We start from the raw sequence: 20937 nt of genomic DNA, 5'->3' as shown, positions 1-20937 counted from the left end.
TTATTGTAGATCGATCAACAATTTTTTCTTTATTATTATTTTAAATTTTATGTACATGCATTATATAATCTTCTGTTCGTGAAGTTACCTGAATTTATTTTCATATTTGGAATCAACAATATTCAACTTATTCTTTTATTTATTTACAAAATGGATTGGAGAAATTAATTAAGTACATTAATTGACTTGTGTTAAGTCTTTTCAGTATTTGTTTTCTTTCATTTATGACTATACTTATTATTTTTGTGGTCAAAATCATCTCAATTGAATCATTTGAAGTCTTTTACTTTTCATTGGTTCATAATAAACAATTTTTCATTATTAAAACAATTCGGGAATCACAATTCTGTAGAGAATTCATCACCATTGCGAGAAAGCTTTCTCCAATTATTGGTGTATGAGTCATTTGGAATGTGTGTGGCAGTTGATGACAATGTTTTTGTTGTTTTAGTACTCATGGTTCCGTCACTAAATGTATTGCTGCCATTAATGTGAATATTGCTAATTAAGTGTCCATTTCTTTGTCGTTGTTGCTGCTGCTGCTCGTATCTGTTGTGAGTTTCATTAATTTCATCAGATTCATCGACGTCATCTTCAGGTTCATAAAAGATTTCATTATGGTGACTTAATTGACATAGTGGATTTTTCATGAACGTTGATTGTGCTTGAAATTGAGCAGGTGGTGGTGGAAAAGCGAGATCAGAAAAGTCTGATGGAACTATCTCAATACATGATTTGAAATCATCAGTCATGATTATTTCGTCATTTTCTTGAGCTTGAAAGTAAGAATTTCTCTTGATTTTTGGATGGTCGCTGACTGCTGAGATTCTTATTGGAACTTTTTGGTAATTTCCAATCATTTGATCATCATCATTTGCTATTGTTCTTTGATGATGATTATAATGTCGATGATGACTTCCATCAGATTGATTTCTATTGACTCGATTACTTTGCGATGATTTCCTTGAAGTTCCATCACGTTCATTAGATGAGTATTTATCACCACAACTTATATCCTCTTCAATAGCTGAATCACCAAAGACTGAGCCACTATAATTTGGAGAATTTGATCCACCTGACATTGATGCTGTCGAAGCATGAAGTGTCTTGCCATTTACAACATATTTGTTGTGATTATTAAGTGTTGAAATGCAATTTGCGTTTCTTTTGGCATGTGAATATTGTCCCTTTTTAATTGAGCTTGTCCAGTCTTTTGTGCCACGTCGTTTCAATGTAAAGTCTCGTTGACCTGTATCGTCACAAACAGTTTTCCATTGCTTCCATGCATGTCTTACAAGTGGATCTGCAGGACCCCAATCTTTTGCTGCTTTTGTTGATTCATGGATCATGCTGAATGTATTGTAATCAACTTGTTTTGTCACTTCATATATTGCAAAAAGTAATATTATGCTGAGACAAATAGCAATTGGAATCCATTTTGGAATTAAATCAACAATTGGTTCTATCATTTGAACTTTTGTTGGAAATACAATAAAGCATGTTACGATAGCTACAAGTAATATTGGAATTGTTGACCATAAAATCAACCATAATTTCATTATTGGACGTCCAATTGAAAATTCCAAGTCTATTGATAAGTCCTTAATGCCATAAATCCATGTAATTGAAATAATATCAAATACCAATGCACAAACAATAACTAATCCAGTCCATCTCATATCAAGATATCTGCTAGGTATAAAATTAGGACAAAGAAGGAATCCAACTGCAAGACATAATGCAGCAAGGCACATAATATAGTTTGGATGACGTTTCATTAGTCTTGATGATGTGTATATTGCAATAGAAATGGAAATAATTCCACTAAAAATAATCATCAAATAAGCAAGACTAGGAATGAGTTTTCTTAAGTATGTGCTGTGTGGTTCATTAAATGTACGATCATAGATTGATGTAATTGCTGTGAGATCTGGATACGGTGGAATATCGTCGATTTTATTGTTCTGATTATATGGTGTCATGTAGTATGCAGTTGCAAGAATCGTTGTAAGAAAATTGAAGCACATATAGACTGTGCACATTCGAATTGCATCTCCTTTGTACAAAAACTTTCCTGTCATCACTGGAATTGCTCCAATACCAATTTGTGTTGATAAAATGACTTGAATTAAAGCATAAAACCATGTTGAACTTTGTGCAAGTATGCTGTAATTAATTGGCCAAAATTCTGGTTCCAATTTATCTTCCTCAATCGTATTCTTAATTTGCCATCCAAGCTGGAATAATAAAAGTCCCATTGCTCCTATTCCAAACATTATTATCGATCGACGATTCACTCTACCGCTGTGTGTGCTGTACATGATTAAGAATTATATGTTAAATAAGAACTGATACGATTAAAAGTAAATGACAACTTACCACATCATAATAATGACCCACAAAAAGACTAATCCAATAGCAAGTAGTCCAAAATTCAAGGATGATTCTCTAATTGATCGAAGGAATGTCTTCTGTAAGCACAGCTGTCCGATAATTCCTCTTTCTGTGTAATGTGAACCTGACATCTAAAGATCAGAAATATTAATAACAAATGCCAATTGAAAGGATTTATGAAAGAACTTACTTCAACTGTTGAGGGACACTGACGGAATGGCACACCTGAGAATGCAATTTGACCAATATACAGGAGCGATAATGACATGTGCATTGAGATCCAAATGCATCCAATCCAAGCACCTATTCGTCCAACAATAGAAGCTCCTTTAAGAAATGGCGATGATTTCCAGCTATGAGAAGCTCCTTGTCCTAGAAATTGGCCTAAAGCCATCTCAAGTAAAACGATTGGCACACCGATGATGAACATTATGATTAAATATGGCACTAAAAATGCAACACCGTGTCGCTCCAATTCGCGTGGAAATCGTACAATATTAGCGTAGGTCAGATTCATACACAAGCACAAGATTGTTCCTCGAAAGATTGAGCATCGTGACTGTAAATAGAAGAAGAAATGGAATTAAAAGCTATTCTTAGGTTCAGAAAAGGCAACTTTTGAGCACGCAACTTTTGCTTCCCTCACAGATCTTCTGTCTGACTCAATTGCAAATTGCAATTCAAAGATGAACAAAAAAAGATTAGCAAAAATTTATAATTATGGCAATAAAAAACTAGAATGGATGATGATCGTTCAAGTCTGGAAGGGATTTTTACATGCAAAGATTCATGATTATTATTTAATGATTCTTGTACTTTAAGGCATCAAGTTTCTCTTTCTATTTATATTCATTAAAGGCACATTCTGGATTTCAATACCTTTTATGCTGCGTAATATTATTTCTATGATTTACATAACTTTTTGTTCATTTATGCGAGCAACAATTTGAAATTCAATCTCAGCGGTTAAGAATCAAATTTCAATTACACTCAAAATGCCACGTCCTATTAACAGCACAGAATGGCTTGTTATTTTAAGTCTTCAAAATTATCTTCAAAGAAGCACGGAAGTGATAATAAAAATACAGTTCTAAACTGTGCGTTGTTTAATCCAATAAATATAGAATGTCTGCAAGAATTGCATTCGGTGCCATTTACATCTTCTTCTGTGTTGTCTAATGGAACAGAGCAAATCGCATTTACGGAATAGAAAGGAACGATTCTAATAATATTGATGACTGCAAATAGCAAAGAGTCAAATACAGTTAAAGAATCTAATCTTAACAGGTCTACACACAGCAAGAACTGGCAATGAGTGAGCGGTACGAGACTTCTTATTCTCTAAATTATGTCATGAGAATACTCAAATTGTTCTGCTTCTTTAATAAAGACTCACAAGAGAAAGGAATTCACTAAACATTATTGAATTTCATGAGACATAAACTTACTGCTTCATTCTACCTTTCTGAACGATATTTCTCACATTTCTATGGACACAAAGCTTCTTCTCTTCTGTTCTGTGCCTCTTTAAGAATTGAAATTATTTCTTTTCTTTTTCATTGCGCTTTCCATTTTATTATCACATAATCAAGCGAGCAGCAGCAAAGACTTTATGGAATATTGTGATTCCCTTTTGTTTTCAGTCAAGCACTAATAGCTTTCGGACTTTGATTTAAGTTATGACAAATTTTGTTAAATGATACAATTCAGCCTAACTAATTCTCACATGAATATCCCAACATTTCCTCAAATCACAATCAGTTCCATCAATAATCAACAAATTATCGTCCCTTGATTTTGATCATTAAGTGAAGAATTGAAAGAATGGAAAGTAAATGAGCAGTTGAGATGTCTTTGTAGATTAAGAATCGCAGCATGCCCTATGTGGACAAAGAAATAAAGGAGATGAGCATGAAAAAAGAAAATGAAATTGAGATGTTGAGTTTATGGATGTGGCATTTGAATCAAATTGAATTCTTAAGGTAAATAAGTATTGAGTATGCTGCATATGATCATAATCCGTTTCTATTCATCTCTTCCACTCATAAAAAAGTTCTTTTTCTTCTCCTCATCTCGTTATTGTTCTTCTTTTGTCCAAGATCTCATCTATTAGACTTGAGATAACGAAAATTTTAATTCAATTGTTGCTGCTGTTGACTATTGTGTTCCTGACTAGTATGAGTAATGTAAATAAAATGAGGAATAAATGATGTTGATGACCGTTCTATTTCGATGATGACAAAAAGATTTAAAAATAATTTTTGGAACTTCTTACAGCTACTTGAGACTGAAGCTGAATACATCAATAAAAGTCAAATGTTATCGACACCGGACAGACAACATGGAAGCAAAAAACTTGCTTATTCCATTTTTGACCAAACAATTATCGCCGTTTTAATTCCGCATCATCAAAAAGTTGATTTGTTTTATTTTTGTAGGTGGACAGTAAGCACTTCATTTAGGCTTTAAATCAATTACTGAATTGAACGAGGTCGTTTATCGTTTGCAATTCACGTAAGTCACACCTCTTTCAAGTTTACTTGATTCAATGCGCACATAAAGTTGTAAAAAAGTTTCATAAATTGCAAGAAAAACCTTGAATGATGGAAGCAGCAGCGCGAATTTGAAGTACATAAGTGAAATTGAGAATTTATGGAATTTATTGCTGCGATTCTTTGCTTCACATTGTAAAAACTCAATTGCACATCGGAACGCTAAGCTCAATGAATTTTGAAGCAATAGAATGAAGTACAGAAATTGAGTAATTGGCAATTGCAAGTTATGATGAATGGCAATTGAATCGATGATTTAATTTATTTTCAGCTGCTTTTATTGCGGATTGTTCTTTTTACAAGCAATCAAGCAGAAATTTTGGAATGCAGGAAGAGCAAGAAGAGAAGAAATTGCAGTCAAGGTTAAACCATTTTAACATTTAAAATTGACTGTTCAGCTGCCTTACATCCATAAATTGCCACTGCTTTGTTTTGACAAATAATTGTGATAATTGTTATGAATATTTATGAGAGTAAGCATAAAACAACATAAAATTAGACATGACAAATGCGATGAGCGTTAAAAATTAATAAAATGATGCCTGGACTCTCCACAGCGCTCTTTAATTTGCATGTCTTGTGCTTGGGCAATGAATGATGCTCGTGAGTGCGACTAGTCATTAAGAATATTTTCGTCTTGAACGTAGCGTGATGATGATTCCAAAATGGGCGGAACTAAAGTTCTTTCTTTTGAGATTCTTAGATTCTCATGTCTTATGTCTCATTATCTACCTCAGGCATTTCTTTACAATTTCTTTTAGGCATTCGATAGCATTAAATACTTTGTATCTTATTTCTCATCTCATATCGCTGAAATTTGATGATGAGAATCTCTTTGCACAGCATCATAAATGATGAGAAACTTCCATCATTACACATTATCTATTTCATATTAATGTTTCGCCGGTCTATGATTATAATAAGCACTGACTTAATGACTGTATGTTGACATTGAAATAATTCACATTAAATTTAATGTTCAGTCACATCAGAATGACACTTGCTGATATTAAGCAATAAACACAAAGATGACTTACTTTCTTATAAAATTTGAATTGTTCATCTTCACGTGTGTAGTAGAGGAAATCCAATAAATATTTAGCTGTCGTTGGCTCCAAGATTGAATTTATTCTCGGCGCATTCCGTTGATTATTTTTATGGTAGTTCATTATAGTCATTCTTAGTCCATGAGTTTGCTCTCACTCAAAATATTTTATTTCTTTTCATTTTTTCTTATCACTTTTATTCTCACAATATTAATTCATATGTATCCACAACAGAACAGCATTAAGTGCAACATGGGAAATTCATTCTATCAAGCATAAACATTTTATTGAATTCCAATAAACATAAACAATAAATAATCATGTATATGCTTGTTGCTTAGTCAATTGATTTTATGCAAACATATTGAATTATGTGAAGAAAGCATGAAAATCATGTCCGAATGCATTCGCAGCTCTTCTCACTTCTCACAACTCAATGGAAGTTCTGTGAAAATTTGTTCATTAATCTCTATTGCATCTTCAGCTTCATCTTCAATAATTAGATGTTCAAGGTTTTTATGTTCAATTCTTTAATGATGAAATGCGTTGATGCATGCCGTGTATATGAATGATTAGGTCTTAGGCATGCAGTTTTTCACTTTTTCTGGGAATTTTCTTCAATTTTTAGTGAAATAAAGTGAAAAGTTTCATCATTAAAACTTGTCATGTTCAACTCAATTTAATAAATCCAAATGGAAGTAATCACAAAGTTGTTGACAGAAGCACAATTGTCAATTGTAATGATTGCAAGCATAACAATTTTATTTTGATGAATTTGAACACATTGTAAAAATAAATTTGATATTTATAAAGCAGTGACGAAAATTCGTTCGATTACATTTAGCACTTGAAGGAGGAAAATGAAAACTTTTCAGACATGCTCAACGACAGCAGCAAAAATTGAAAAGTTTGCAAGCTCAATTTTCATAAAAACAGCACACGATACAAATATTTGCTGTCAATTTTCATTTAATAAGCAATAATCGTTGACGATGAAGAAGTCTGACGAGGTAATGAACAAAACAAACAGGCACAAAGTGTGACTTATGATGGAAATCCAAGTTTTATGCTGATGATGGTCATTTAAAATCCGTTAAATTTGTGTTGGTAAGAATGAATCTTAAATTAGACATAACATAGCATGAAGAATCAAAATTTATGATTTGACATTTTTTTCTACATCCACAAAACTTTCTTCTTTGTTTTCCTTCAATCCACTTCAAATTAAGTCGGAAGAATTTCTATAAATGGAATCATTTGAAGCTTAATATTATAGCTATGTGTGGCTATTCAAATGCATTCAACATATGAGTGACCAATTTTGAATGACTAACAGTAAATCACAATTGGAACTATCAAAATGACATCAATTTTCATTATTTCTTCACTAAAATATTGGTCATAAGCAATTTGCATAGCAAATCAATTCACTTTAAATACCATCAAAGACAGTTCAGTCTAGTATTTCTCATTTTCAGTCACTTCCAACATTTTCTTATCACTTTTAACATGAACCCGCGAAAATTTATGCAAAAGCCACACCGAATATCCGAAAACTATGAATTTGACTTCAGTCTTACAAAGCGATCTCGTCCATTGAAGCAACTAGTCAAGACTGAAAATGTTGTGAGCATAAAGTAAACAGTGAAGAAGAATGAGAGAAGTAAAGACAACAGAAATGCAGAATGAGAGAAACTCACTGAAACTTTTAAATTATTTCCATGTGTGCGGTTTTTATGGAGAGAATGAAGGAAACCTTGCGGCATATTGAGGATGTTCTGTTGTTTATTTTGAAATGTGATATTCTGCAGCAGCTTAATGATCACTTTTTGTCGAAATCAAAGTCAGCAGTTGCAACAATGACCTTCATTAAGTGAAAAACACAAGATTGTACCGGAAGAAGCACCACAGATTGTGATGCAATCCGATAATTTACTTGTCAATAATTTTTGGCATATCCAAAAAGATTTCACTTTCAAAATGAGATTCAATTGATGTGTGGAAGCAAAATGAAGCAGGTAGAAAATGCTATACCAAAAGAAATGCCATATGAGTTGTTGATTGATGCTCATCATTGCTTCCTTTCAGCATTTCACATGAGAATTCATTTGAAAAATTCATCCCACGACTGAAAACATTCAGCACACACTCACGTACACAAAATTTTAAATGAAATTTAAGTAAACAAGGAGAAAAAGGAAGAACGCAGCAATAAAAAATAAAGATTCAAACGCATTCATTTCGTAATTCATGATGAAGCCTCAAGTCAGGTGGATTGAAATCATGTATGAGAAAAATTCGTTAACATGAAGCAACAAGCAAATGTCATTGTGTCAAATTCGTCAGCTATTCAAGCGTGTTTTATGAATATTTATTATGCAGATTTCATACCAAACATCATATCTGAGCTTTACAACTCATTGCATCATCTCGTCTCTTTAACATTTTACCGAAATTTCACACTTTTAGTGATAATTGAAGATAATACAGGAAGATCTGCCTTTGTTCTGCTTATTATGCCGAGACCCATATTTGGTTCTTAAATTGTAAGAACATATGCTGCATTTTATGGTAAACACGAGTCATAGATGCATGAAGCTAAGAACATTGTGTAATATTATTTGGCATGAGTAGGAAGAAATGTTAATTAAAGTTCTTAATAAGTTCAGTCACTTGAAAATTTATTCACATTCGCTTCTCTGACTTCTGAGACTTTATAAAAATGAGAAATATTGAGTAAGTCAGTATTTTGTGCTCGAAAACCTCACAAATGTTTCTGTTACTTTACATTTGAGGCGTTCATTGTCGACTTTACATTTTCTTGCATGTTCCGACTTCATCATTCACAAATAACTTCAATTAGGTATAATCTTTTATTTACACATTAACGTCGAATTGTGACGTAATTGATAGATAAACTAATTTTCACGTAAGATACAGTGAGAGGAATTGCATCAATAGCATATGATTTGATTTCAAAAGATATGATGATAATTCAGTCTTTCGCAAAGCATATCAAGTCACAGCAAACGAGATGATAAAATGCTTAACTTTTTTAAATATTCACACATAATTTTTATGCGTCTCGCACTAAAGCGACAAATTAACATTTTTTTCCGCTTACTCAATCACCATCCAGTGCTGTTATTGATATTCAAGCTTTTTGCAAATATTAAATAATAATATCATGTAAAGTTTACTCATGTGACAAACATTTCAATTTCCGCTTTTGTTTTGGTGACCAACTTGCTTCGTTTTATTGCTTCTGTCATCAAAACTTAGCCACAGCGCTGTGTTTCGTTTTGCTAATAAAAGTTTAATTCGTGCCTTAAAACCATCAAGATCATCAACATTAACTAATGCTATGCTCGTTTCGTTAGCAACCACAATAGAATATCCATAACAATTGACACACGAGTCTTGAGCAAGAAAGAACTACAAAAAGAAATACCGACACTGATAATCATAATGATGAGGATTATTGTGACTTATTGTACCTTGCGAACGTTGTTTTAATTTGCATCTGTTAAACTTTGATCACATTTGATTCTCTATTTTTAGCTAAATCATCGTCATTAATTTTAAATTCTACTTCTATTCAATTTATTCATTCTGAACAGTATTTGCCATACTCAGTACAATTGCGTTAGAAAAAAATGCTCAGAAGCGTAGACAATGGGTGTTTAAATAGATGCTTGAGCATGCATTTCTAAAGGTGTTTCAGATGACATAATAGCTGCTAAAAATATTGTCTTCAATTGTCTTTTAAGGTTCCCAAGGTTCAGTAATGCACACACACATACTTTTTTAATTTTATGGGCTTGGATGTTCAATTCAAATCAGCACAAAATCCCACAAGATGTGAATCAGCAAATTACTGCCATCCTTCACAGAGCTTCTCCTCAAAACTTTTTTTTGTCTAAAACAAAAATCAACATCTTATTTTGCATTTAATTAATGCAAGCTGTCAATTGTTGGAACAAAATGTGGAACAATTACTGAAAACAATCATGAACCGAATTTGACACAATTTTTGCTCCATTTCATTTTTATGGCCTGTACAAGCACATTAAAATATGGTGCAATAAGTACAATGGAACTGAATTGTGAGAATTTTCATAAAAAATTCAAATTTCTGATGTTAGACAAAGTTGGATGGATGAATTGGACGAGCATTGAACTCGAGGTTTGTGGATGTCTGACAAAGGTACTTAAGGGGATATTGAATTGAGTGATGGGATATTAATAATGAAAATCTTGCAACATAATAAATGAAGTGCTGACTCAAGTTGATTAATGTAGCAAGTGTTGAGACTAATTAAATGAGATTTACATTCGGAATTGAATATTTAATTCCTCTTATCAACCTTGGACAGACAATTTCATTGTCAATGTCAGAATTTAATATTATTTATTCATTTTCTATACAGATACAGTAAAATTGAGTTAATGTGTGACAATTTGTATTGAAAATAATCACAAGTTTTGTATGAAGCACGTTTGTGAGCACAAACAATTGAATTTTTTGCTCTTCATGTTTGGATATTTTCGTTGTTTTAAGTCTGAAACGCGCGTGAAATTGATTTTCCTCGACAGAAATGCGTTAAATTTTTATTCGAGAACTTTACACAAAGTACACAAAATTAGAGTCGAGTTCATATTGAGGAAAAATGCTGTTCTGTAATTTGATAAGAATTCTCAAGTTTAAAATTTCCAATTCAATTCATCCATACACTCAGAAATGTTAAAATTGAGGAAACCGCAAGCAAGTTAAAATGAAAAATCAAATCATGATGAAGCACGTAAAGTTTCTCGAGCCGTAAATTGAAGTGATTGAATGCATGAGTATTTGTTGTATGTTGGATATCAAGTCAATTATTCTAATTTTTGATTTTGGCATCATTATGTGCGATAATGAATTGGGAATGTGCTGTGTTAGGTAAATGAATAACGAATAGAACGTTACAATTACTGTTAGCAGCACAGGTAAGTAAAATTGGTCAGAAATAAGTAGCCAACACTCTCAATTATAGAGTAACAGATGATCTATTCATACATAACAATCATTTCATTATTTTCTATATCATTTCCACAATCTCGCACTTCTTCATATTCCTCAAACTTTTCAAATTCACTTCTCATGTTAGTTTTTATTCCCTTCGAACCGTCTCAAAAGTTTTCTTATTTCCTGGCAAGTCAATTGCTATACTTTGTTTGTTCATACTCTAATAAATAAAATAAAGACAAAATTAGCAGTAGAATGAAAATAAGGCTTAAATCTCATTTTGATGTCATGGAAATTTCCTAACTCAAATTTCATTTCCATCGAAGGTAATAACACAGACAAATTCATTATATTGAGTGCTCTTCATCTTTCTCACATTACCAATTTTTCATACAAAATTTTCCTCAAACGATTCAAAAAGGGTGAATTTAATGATTTTTCCGTTCGTCAGAATTTTCAAGGGAACATGAACGATTGGAAATGGAACTTTAATAAACTTTAATGTCTCTTTTCATACTGCAATGTATGTTCTATTGATCAAACAAAGAAAACCGGAAAATTTTCGAGCAGAAAGAACAACAAAAATAAATTTGCAATCCATGCAACCTCGAGAATAAAAGAGTTAGGGTACTGTCCTTAGAAAAGGATTACATTCAGTTCTACATGAGCATTTTGTACCAAAAATAAAGTTACAATTTGTCTAGTTTGTGCAAGTTTTCTTTGTGTAAGTGGAAATATATTGAAAAAGTTTAATATTAAAATTTATTGACTATTCATGCATGAGCACTGTATTCATGTGTATGACCGAAAAAATTGATGTCAAATAAATGAAATGAATACAATTTTTGCTTTACCATTATTTACAATTGAGACAAGTTCCGTTCATTTCATTTGATTTCTAATAGAGCACTCATCATCAAATAAATCACATGCAGAGGAAAATTGGAGTGGCATCAACAGTGAATCTTGTTTAGAAAACATCTCGTTTCATTTTTTTGAGAGTCACAACTAAAAAGCGATTAGCAAGTTGTTATTTTTTTGTAGTTATGACATCAAACAGAGCTTACAATTCAATCGAAAACTCAACGTGAAGTAAAACGAGCGCGATGAGCTGGAAAATGAGAGAGCAGCAACGGCTATGAATATGAATATATTCCGCTAAATAATGACGTAATTGAATACGTTAAGCATGTAGGAATTTTTTTGCTGATGACTTGGATATTTACTTTTTTGCAGACGATAGAAACAGGTTGTAAATTGAAATTCCCAACGTGAATATCGTCAATGTTATTTATCCTCGTATCCAAAATTAATATTCAGCCTTTAAGATAGTACAAAGTTGGATTTTGACGTATTGAAAGTCACTTTGAATGGTAAATAGACGGAAAGAAATAACAATTAAAGGTTAATTTCAGTTATTTCCGCATGAAAATTTTCCATTTTGTCCATAAAAATGTAATTACTGACTTTTTCATGATAATTTTGCAATCAGATAATAAAAATTACAAGTCAGAATGTTCTATACACGAATATTAATTGAGAAGAAATATAAAACGTGAGGCAGTAAATTTTGTGTGTATTGTGCTGTTGTTGATAATTTTTCAGCAGTTATTGCTGTTGCCGAACAACCGATTATTATTTAAATGTTTTCAACGGGTAATGATGCTAAATGAATTTAACAGGAATTAAACATCGAATGGAATTCTCCGATGGTCACATCATCAATCGCAAAATAAATAAATGTAATCTTTTAAGTGGAATCATAAAGATGAGTCAGGTTGTAAGCAATTCAACATGTTCTTAAATTATAATAAATTAACACAACATTAAAATTGATTGATGAGGAATCAATACAGGAAATATTTCAAAGGTATTTGATGATTTCGCACAAAAATCCAATTTCTGAAAATTCTTCCTGTCGATAAATGCGAAAATCGAATTTCCTGTCATAAATCGTGCTATGAAAAATGAAAAATTCTGATTTATAGGGGCGATAAGATCTACGTTGCTAATTTGAAAGCAATTAAGGCACCATCATGAACATAACAGCACACACACGTTGAAAATCTCATTAAAAAATTCGAATTGGTAATCAATTGAGCACAAAATTGCTACTCTGCATGAAATTATAGACGAGATTCTCTTCATACGCTAACAATTGCCTTGATTTTGTGCCTGACACTTTTCAATTAAATATAATTAATGAAATTATACAGCATTGTTTGATGACACAAAATGAAAAGCATCCTCGTGACAAATTTTAATGAATTAAATAATTATCACTTAAAATTTGATTATAATTGCCTTAAATTCATTGCCATTCATGTTTGAATGGATCGTTGTGACATAATTGTATCCAATTTTCGATTCCAGTAGCACATTCATTGTAAAACAATTTAACTAATTGAGTGTAAGTAAAATTTTAATGTAATTTTAATAACTTTTGCTTGCTTCATAAAGGAATTTTGTCTTTAAACCTTTAATAAATGTCTACACGGACTAATTAACTAATACCTAATACGTTCTACATCAACACTCATGTACAGTATAATTCTTTAGGGTATAATCTGTCTAATAGGATTTACTGCTAATTAAAATTATGTGAATAACATTCTGAGGATTTCTTATTGCCATAAATTATTTTGCAAATTTGCTTAATTTAAGTATTTTGTTATTGTTGCGTAAATCTTAGCTCAAAAAGAAGTTTTCAAGGTAGGAAAAATTAGCACGTGCAACTCACCTGTTTACTCGAACTGTCAGCCTCATCTTTCTTTACTTGAATAAGTTTCATTGTTGATCCAGTATGCGTTGTATTGTTACCTACAGTACTGCTATATGTTGAATTATTGCCAATAGAATACGCAGAATATCGTTTGACTCCATCATTCTTGTCAATTGACTCATCAATTGTTGATGGAAGAATTTTCGTTGTTGATGTGGCACTCTCATTCATTTGTGGATGATTATTTGTTGCATTATAGTCTAGTGAGGCATTTGTTGTCCATATTGATTGTGTTTGAGTGTCTGGCAATAATTCAGGATTATTGAGAGGATTCTTCTTTCCATCGTTTGATATTGTTCCGTCCGAAAATCGATGAAATGTGAGATTTTGTTGTGTTAGAAAGGACATTGATGTTACACTAGTAATCTGTAAGGGAAAATAAAAATAATTTCATTAATCATCTAGAATGTTTTTTGATAGAATTAAGTAGAAAAATTCTTAATAGGATTATCAAAATTCCGAGAATATTTCAACAAATGCTAAAAGCATTCTCGAATGACGATAAAAATAAAACAAAATAATAAAAATTCTTTAAGGTTGGACGGAAATTCAGAAGCGATAAAATATTCAAGTGACATATTTGAGCGCATTACAAGCATTTTGGAATGTCTCGAATACAGTCATTAATAGCTTCTTACTGAGATTTTTCAAGTTTACAATGCTTCCATTTTATTATTTATTGCTTCCAAACACAACTTTCGTGATGTCGCACAAATGAAAAATTGAAAACTTTTAAGAACAATGGCAAGGAACTGCATGTGATTCTCATTTCTTTGTTTCTACACAGTAAGCATGATTTATTTGCTTAAATGTTCTTATTACTTGATGCCATTTTTTGTTTATTTTTGATAAGATAAAATTCCATACAGAGACTTCACACGACAAATTTCCATAGAACGAAACAGTGAAGGATTTCCTAAAAGTTTATGAAAATAAACCACAACATCAACAGCATTGAATGTCTCGAGTTTATATTACTCATCAACAACATTGCATTTAATACTTTCGCGTTAATATTCAGAAGCTACATTTGCTTATTCATTTCATATGTATCCTCGTCTATCTTTCATCTCCACATGAACAAATATTTAAACACGAAACTTTATTATTTGTATGACTTATTTATCACATCACATCACATGAAGCTTAAAAAGTGTTACTCTTAAAGATCTCAGCAAAGTTTCGCGGTAAATAATTCAATATAAATAAAGGAAGAACAGTTATGGACGAAAATAAAGGAGACTCATTTATGCATGACAACTGCTTCGAACAACAATTAAGCAGTTACTGGAAACAATTGTTCAAACACATATCAACATACAATTAAGTCAACAATCTGAGGTCACAACGTCATGGGTAAGGTGTAACTGTATTTAAATTAATGACACAGTATCAAAGAGGCTTATGTTGAGATTAATGAGAAGTCATGTCTATATATTGAACTCAAATTGTGATTGACATTGCATTGAATCATTTAACACTTGATAAAAATCAAACAACGTTGCCAACTTTTTATTATCTTTAATCATTTGATATTCTTCGCTGATTCTCTCCATGTCTATACGTTGGTAAACCAAAGTAATTGTTAACTTTTGTGGCTTTTTCCTTACTACTTCATCGACCATTCAACTGTGCATTACTCACGTCATCTAGTTCAAAGACCTACACCAACCAAAAACGTGATGCTTATGGACTGTGCAATGTAAGCATCATCTACAGATGGCTACCGATGAAAAGTATAAAGAACTCTTTCTTATTCCTAATAGAATTATTCGAACATTTAATTTCTCATTCATAAAAAGTTTCCCGACCTTCGCTTTCGCGATAGATATTTTTATTCTGACATTGACTTCCAATGTTGTCGTACGATAAGTGCTTAAAAGTTTACTCATACCACACACAGTAATTCTATTGAATAAGTTGAAGATATCATAACAACAACAAAAACTTTCAAGACATGAATGAAGCTATGCCATTGAAGTTATCAGGTTAATTAAAGTAATGGTTGCTGTCATTATAAGCATAGTAACCCACTTTATTTGCCAAATTATTTACTTAATTTTATCGATTTTTTTTTACAACCATGTCAGTACATTCGGCTTCAATAAAAGAACATGAACTTGGGGAATGCAAAGGAACTCATAAAAAATGGATGCGACAACCTCGAAAATGATTTTTTGTATTCAGTTCAATGAGAACATTCTCGTTTATCGTTCGTGACCTTCAATTTCTCGAATTTAGAAAAAGGAAAATAAAAATCTGTTTTTCAATCGTGCTACGCACGTAGACCTTTGAGTCTAGAAAATAGAATGAGAATCCTACGCAATGCTTTTACGTCAAAGATTTTTTCAGAATTCTGAATAAATTCGCCTTAAATGTTTTGAAAGAAAAAAGTTTTAAATTTTAAGCAACAACAGTTGCTGCATAGGAATTGCGTGAAGTTTTAAAGCACATAGTTGAGTCCAAATGATTTGGTTCACTAAAGTTTTTAATTAACAGTTTTTATAAACTTTTCTTATTATTTACTTTTTTAGTTGAATAACTTTGTTGAGGCAGGTGAATACTTAATTGCAATCTATTAAGCTAGTCAAAGTTGACACATCCAACTTTATTCCATTGCTTAATCTGGCTAACAGAAATAATAGAATTGCAGCTACAATGAGGAACTAGAATAATGGAGATTGAAAATCGGTGAGAAAGTGAAGCAAGACGAAAACTAGTTCATTTCAGGTCTTAATTCTACTTATTATTTTAACATCTCTCACTTTTCAACCTCATCGATATCAGCAGTCATTATTCTGTTTGATAGCACATATCGAACTGGTTTTCTGTGTTATTTCTACTTCCTTTTCATTTTACTTTCTTTCACGTTTCAGCTGACATGTATTAATCTACATAAAGGAACACATGTGATACTTGAAATTAAGGAACTAACAAGGGGAACTTCATGATCAATAAGAATATAATGGAATATCCGGTAACTTAATACAAATTAATCAGCAATTAATAGATCAAATTTCATACAACAAACTCATTTGCACCAAATAAAAAACTCGAGTTTTGTGGACAGCCTCAAGTCACACATTTAATGTACGTCATAATTTATGCAAATCTTCTCATTTCGACCTTGTCTTAACAGGTTTCATTCGTGTCATAAAGATGTGACTTTAGTGAAAATTTCTTTTACAATTCTTTTTATTTTATTTTATGTTTTTGCACGATTGAGAGAAAGTGAAGGAACGCAATTTAAAATGCATTATTGAATTGAGTAATTGGAATAAGATAGAAGTATTAAAAAGATGGAAATGAATTGAGTTAATCAGGTCATGTGAAAAGTACGAAAGCTTTTAAACCCGATAAATGTGAAATTAAATTTAATTAAGTTAGAATGGATTATAAAAAGGAATTAAGGTAAAGATGGATTATGACAAGGGGACCTTCAACTTTACATGTGAATGTACAAAATTGCATTTCTCATTGTTTGTTGAACACATCGGAAAAGGAAATTTGCATAAATTGATGGTATCAAAATAGCAAGCTATAATAATAAATTCAAACGCATGCAAATTCATTGTATGTATTAATTAAATCTAATCAAATTGCGTGTTGGAAAACAATCTGTGAACATTTTTTTCTTTATTGAAAGGGAAATTTGTTTCAATTGAATTTTTATATTTTAGACACGAATTGATTTTCTTTCCATTTAAAGCATTGGCAAATTGAAGCACATTGCCAAGACTCGTTTAGAGATGAGAATAATTGATTGCCGATTGATGCTTTAAACGAAAACAAATGGAGAATTGATAAATAATAAAAATAGTTGAGACTACATCTGAAAATCATTATGCAACAACAATCATTTAATTTATCTCCAAAACCACTTTATGCACGACACGTGCTATCTATAGTGTAGAATATTGTCATTTAATTATCAACGAAGAGGATTGACAACATATTAGTTAATTAATTATACAAGTTTTAGGAAGAGCTTACCGAAGGTTTCGATTCACGATTCTTTCTCTGTCCCATTTTGGCGTCAAATGCTTTGCGTTGCTGGTTTGATGTGGTAATCTTTTCACTAAATAAATCTTTCAAATTCACTTGTCAATTTCAGTTTACGCAATTTTTATAATCATCGTTCAACTTGCTTAATTGAACATGAATAACAATGAATTATTTTATTTTTACACTCAATTACTTCCACAAAACTTATTACTTATTTTTAATAAACATCTTCAGGCCGGTTCGTTGATCTTTTTTTCATTTGAATTATATTCACTTTCCATGAAATAACATAGAAAATGTTCACTTGACACTATGAACAAGCAAGCCTGATATACTTCCACGTTATTGCTTAAATTTTTATAAAAACACAAGATGATGTTACTGATTCTGTTGTTGTTACTTTAAACATTAATCAACTAAGTTAAGATTTCATCATCATCAGTTTTTCCTCTCATAATTTTCACTTGTTTTAATTTTCTCACGTAAATTTTTGTTTATGCGATGATTCTTTCCGCTTTTGATTCTAATCATCCGACTCTTCCGTCAATCGTTAATCTTGACTTTGTATTTTTTTATTTATTATGTGAACCTCACATGACAAGTGTTATGTCACATTCATAGGATTTGCTGAAAATAGTTAATAATACTTTCATTCACATTGAGGTCGGTCGTCTATTGATATTGATTTATCTGCAATGAAACAAATAAGAGTAATAAATATTTATTTGCTTGACAAAACCAGATTTATGCAATGATTTATTATCTGCAAATATTTTCTATTGTTTCACACTGGTATGTCGGGGAGTTTTATTTAGTGCTGGAAATTGGCAGCTATTAAACAATTGTGTGTCCTAATATTTTGATAAAGTTGATGAAATCAGCTTTAAATGCAACTTTTAATCCAACGGATTTATTTTAATCCTAAGATTTACTAAAGTTTCTAAACCAAAATAGTTCCTGAGTTTTACGAGAAATCAATTCCCCATTTCCATTTTTATTACAATATTTAATGTGCAGTAAGGTAAAACCACAAAAAGAAGCAAAAGTTCAAGGGCTAATAAAAAACCAGAATTTATGTACATGTAAAAATGTCTATTCAATGTGAGAAAGGTTCTTGAAAACTAGAAACCACGTTGTTAATACAATAATGATGATATGCTTCAGAGAATTTTATGCAGAGGAATTCATATGTGTGGAAAAATCAGAAAGGCATATTGGAGGGTTGGAAAAAAAAAATACGCAGAAAAGACACGAAACATTTGAAAAATGTAAAGAAAAGTCAGTCAACTGAGGAAATAAGAACTCATCACTGACGATTGTTGAACCGAATCGACTCTTGAAAAATACCGAGAAATATTTTTTTATCGTTTTTGAAGTAGTCAGTGCAGAATAATTTCGACACGTGATTTATTCAAGACCAATTCAAATTTATTTTGACACAAAATAATATGAATATTAATCAGGGCAAAGAGGAAAAATAATTATTTTGGAGTGTATGAAAATCAATTTTTTGACCACAACTCAAATATTGATTGAGCATGAAAAACACTTTTTTCATTAAGTCGCAATAAAGCTGACTAAATAATTGTTTTTGTACTACACGTGTGATTCTCAAGTATACCGAATGAGAGATTCGTGAGAAAATTGATGCAAAGCTAGCTTAGAAAGAATTCCAATGAATAATAATTAAATAATTTTTTTTTCTCCGAACAGTCTCAAAACTTTAAGGTCTTTTTGGAAAATCCTGAATACATTTTACATGATGTGGGGATTTACATGATGTTTTACTAAATATCCAATTAATAAATTTGCGTAATTACATTCTATTTATACGCTAACTCAAGTATCTTTTACACGAACAAAACAAGTGCTTTTACACTCATTTACATCAACCTAATTAATTTTAGTAATCCATGCATGAAATTTTGTTGTCACTGTTTACATCTTCTCCATTAATTGGATGTCTTTAAAGGACAAACTTGAAATAAGCACAATAATTTGTGTACTTATTCGTTTTTTAAGTTCATCCTACAGTTTAAGTCTTAGGGATCAGATTTGCTTAATAGTCTCCTTTTTACCATAGCAACCCTGACATTCTAAAGAAGATGCAGCTTATTTAAATATTCGCAATTAACCTGAGGTATCTTAAACTGCTCATCTGATCTCTGACATCCACGAATCACATTATAATAAAATTATCCCTAAAGTAGAAAAGACGGCTCGTCAATAAAATCCATTAGGTAATTATAATAAAAATCATGGCAAGCAATCCCAAAATTACAGATCATTTACAGTAGTGATATCTATCTATAAATTACAGCTTCCTTCGCGGAAGGTAGTAAAGAATCATATTCTTTAAGTACTATTGATTTTATGGAAGAAAGTTAGGGTATTACACAAGGAGAACAAAAAAGGAGGAAGGAATTCATGTTCTAGAAATACCAAAGTTTATTAAAAGTGCCCTCGAGTCGTCACGCAATGTCTACGGTTACTTTATTAATACTATTATTCTCGTTATTTTTATTCGAGACGAACTAGCTAGCTCATTTTAAATTATATTTACTTCTGTATGTGTTTTTCATATTTTTTTTTATTGATTCACTTGAGAACATGAACAAAACAGCAGTGAATTTCATTAATAAATATGAGAAGGATAAGAAACAAAATGAAAAAAATTCACTTGTACAGACATTTGAAACAGGTAGAAACAAAAACGTAAAATGAGTTAAGAAATGAATAAAAATTCTCATAACACAATGACTTACATTTTTAACGAATAAATCCTTGTGCAATTGCTGTATTTTCACTATTATTGACTCACTGGATGTTATTGCTGCACTTTTGTAAATATTTTCTTATCTTTTGCACTTCTCTTTTATTTATTATTTTCACTTTCGCACTGATTCATATTTCTTGATTATTTTTCTCTCACACAACATTAAAGTGCAGCATAAATCGAAGGAAGATGCAGCATAATAATCAACTGACTTAACCGCAAATATTTTTATTAACTTTATTCTCTTAAACTTAGAATATTTTAATATTTTCTCACTAGACAGCACTATATTCTGGTAAATTCGAGCAATTGATAATTAACAAGTAGATACTAATGATAATTTGCGATCAAAAACTTAATGGAACCGCTTCCGATGG

At 31.3% G+C, this 20937-nt stretch overlaps 1 protein-coding gene across 1 annotated transcript; it reads right to left on the bottom strand.

The window, feature by feature from the left end:
- On the bottom strand, positions 1–20937 carry LOC139100802 (sodium-dependent nutrient amino acid transporter 1-like). Its single transcript, XM_070653547.1, has 6 exons — positions 20550–20937; positions 17773–18474; positions 13738–14145; positions 2585–2953; positions 2380–2525; positions 1–2313 (listed from the first exon to the last, which is right to left on the bottom strand). The coding sequence occupies exons 2-6, from the start codon at positions 17806–17808 to the stop codon at positions 339–341; spliced, it is 2934 nt and encodes a 977-aa protein (XP_070509648.1). The 5' UTR covers positions 17809–18474; positions 20550–20937; the 3' UTR covers positions 1–338.

This window comes from Chironomus tepperi, unplaced genomic scaffold, assembly GCF_022539635.2.
Source record: "Chironomus tepperi strain 1889 unplaced genomic scaffold, CSIRO-AGI_Ctep_v1 contig_68, whole genome shotgun sequence".
Classification (NCBI taxonomy): Eukaryota; Metazoa; Arthropoda; class Insecta; order Diptera; family Chironomidae; genus Chironomus; species Chironomus tepperi.
Note: the sequence above shows the minus strand (reverse complement) of the source record. Positions and strands in the feature narration are given on the sequence as shown.

What these genes read in the sequence shown, in the direction of transcription:
- LOC139100802 (XM_070653547.1), bottom strand. Translation starts at nt 17,808, where the DNA reads ATGGGACAGAGAAAGAATCGTGAATCGAAACCTTCG. An exon ending in ATCGTGAATCGAAACCTTCG is followed by an intron (nt 14,146 to 17,772) that starts GTAAGCTCTTCC and finishes TTTCCCTTACAG; the next exon opens with ATTACTAGTGTAACATCAAT. An exon ending in TGGGTCATTATTATGATGTG is followed by an intron (nt 2,314 to 2,379) that starts GTAAGTTGTCAT and finishes AATCATGTACAG; the next exon opens with CACACACAGCGGTAGAGTGA.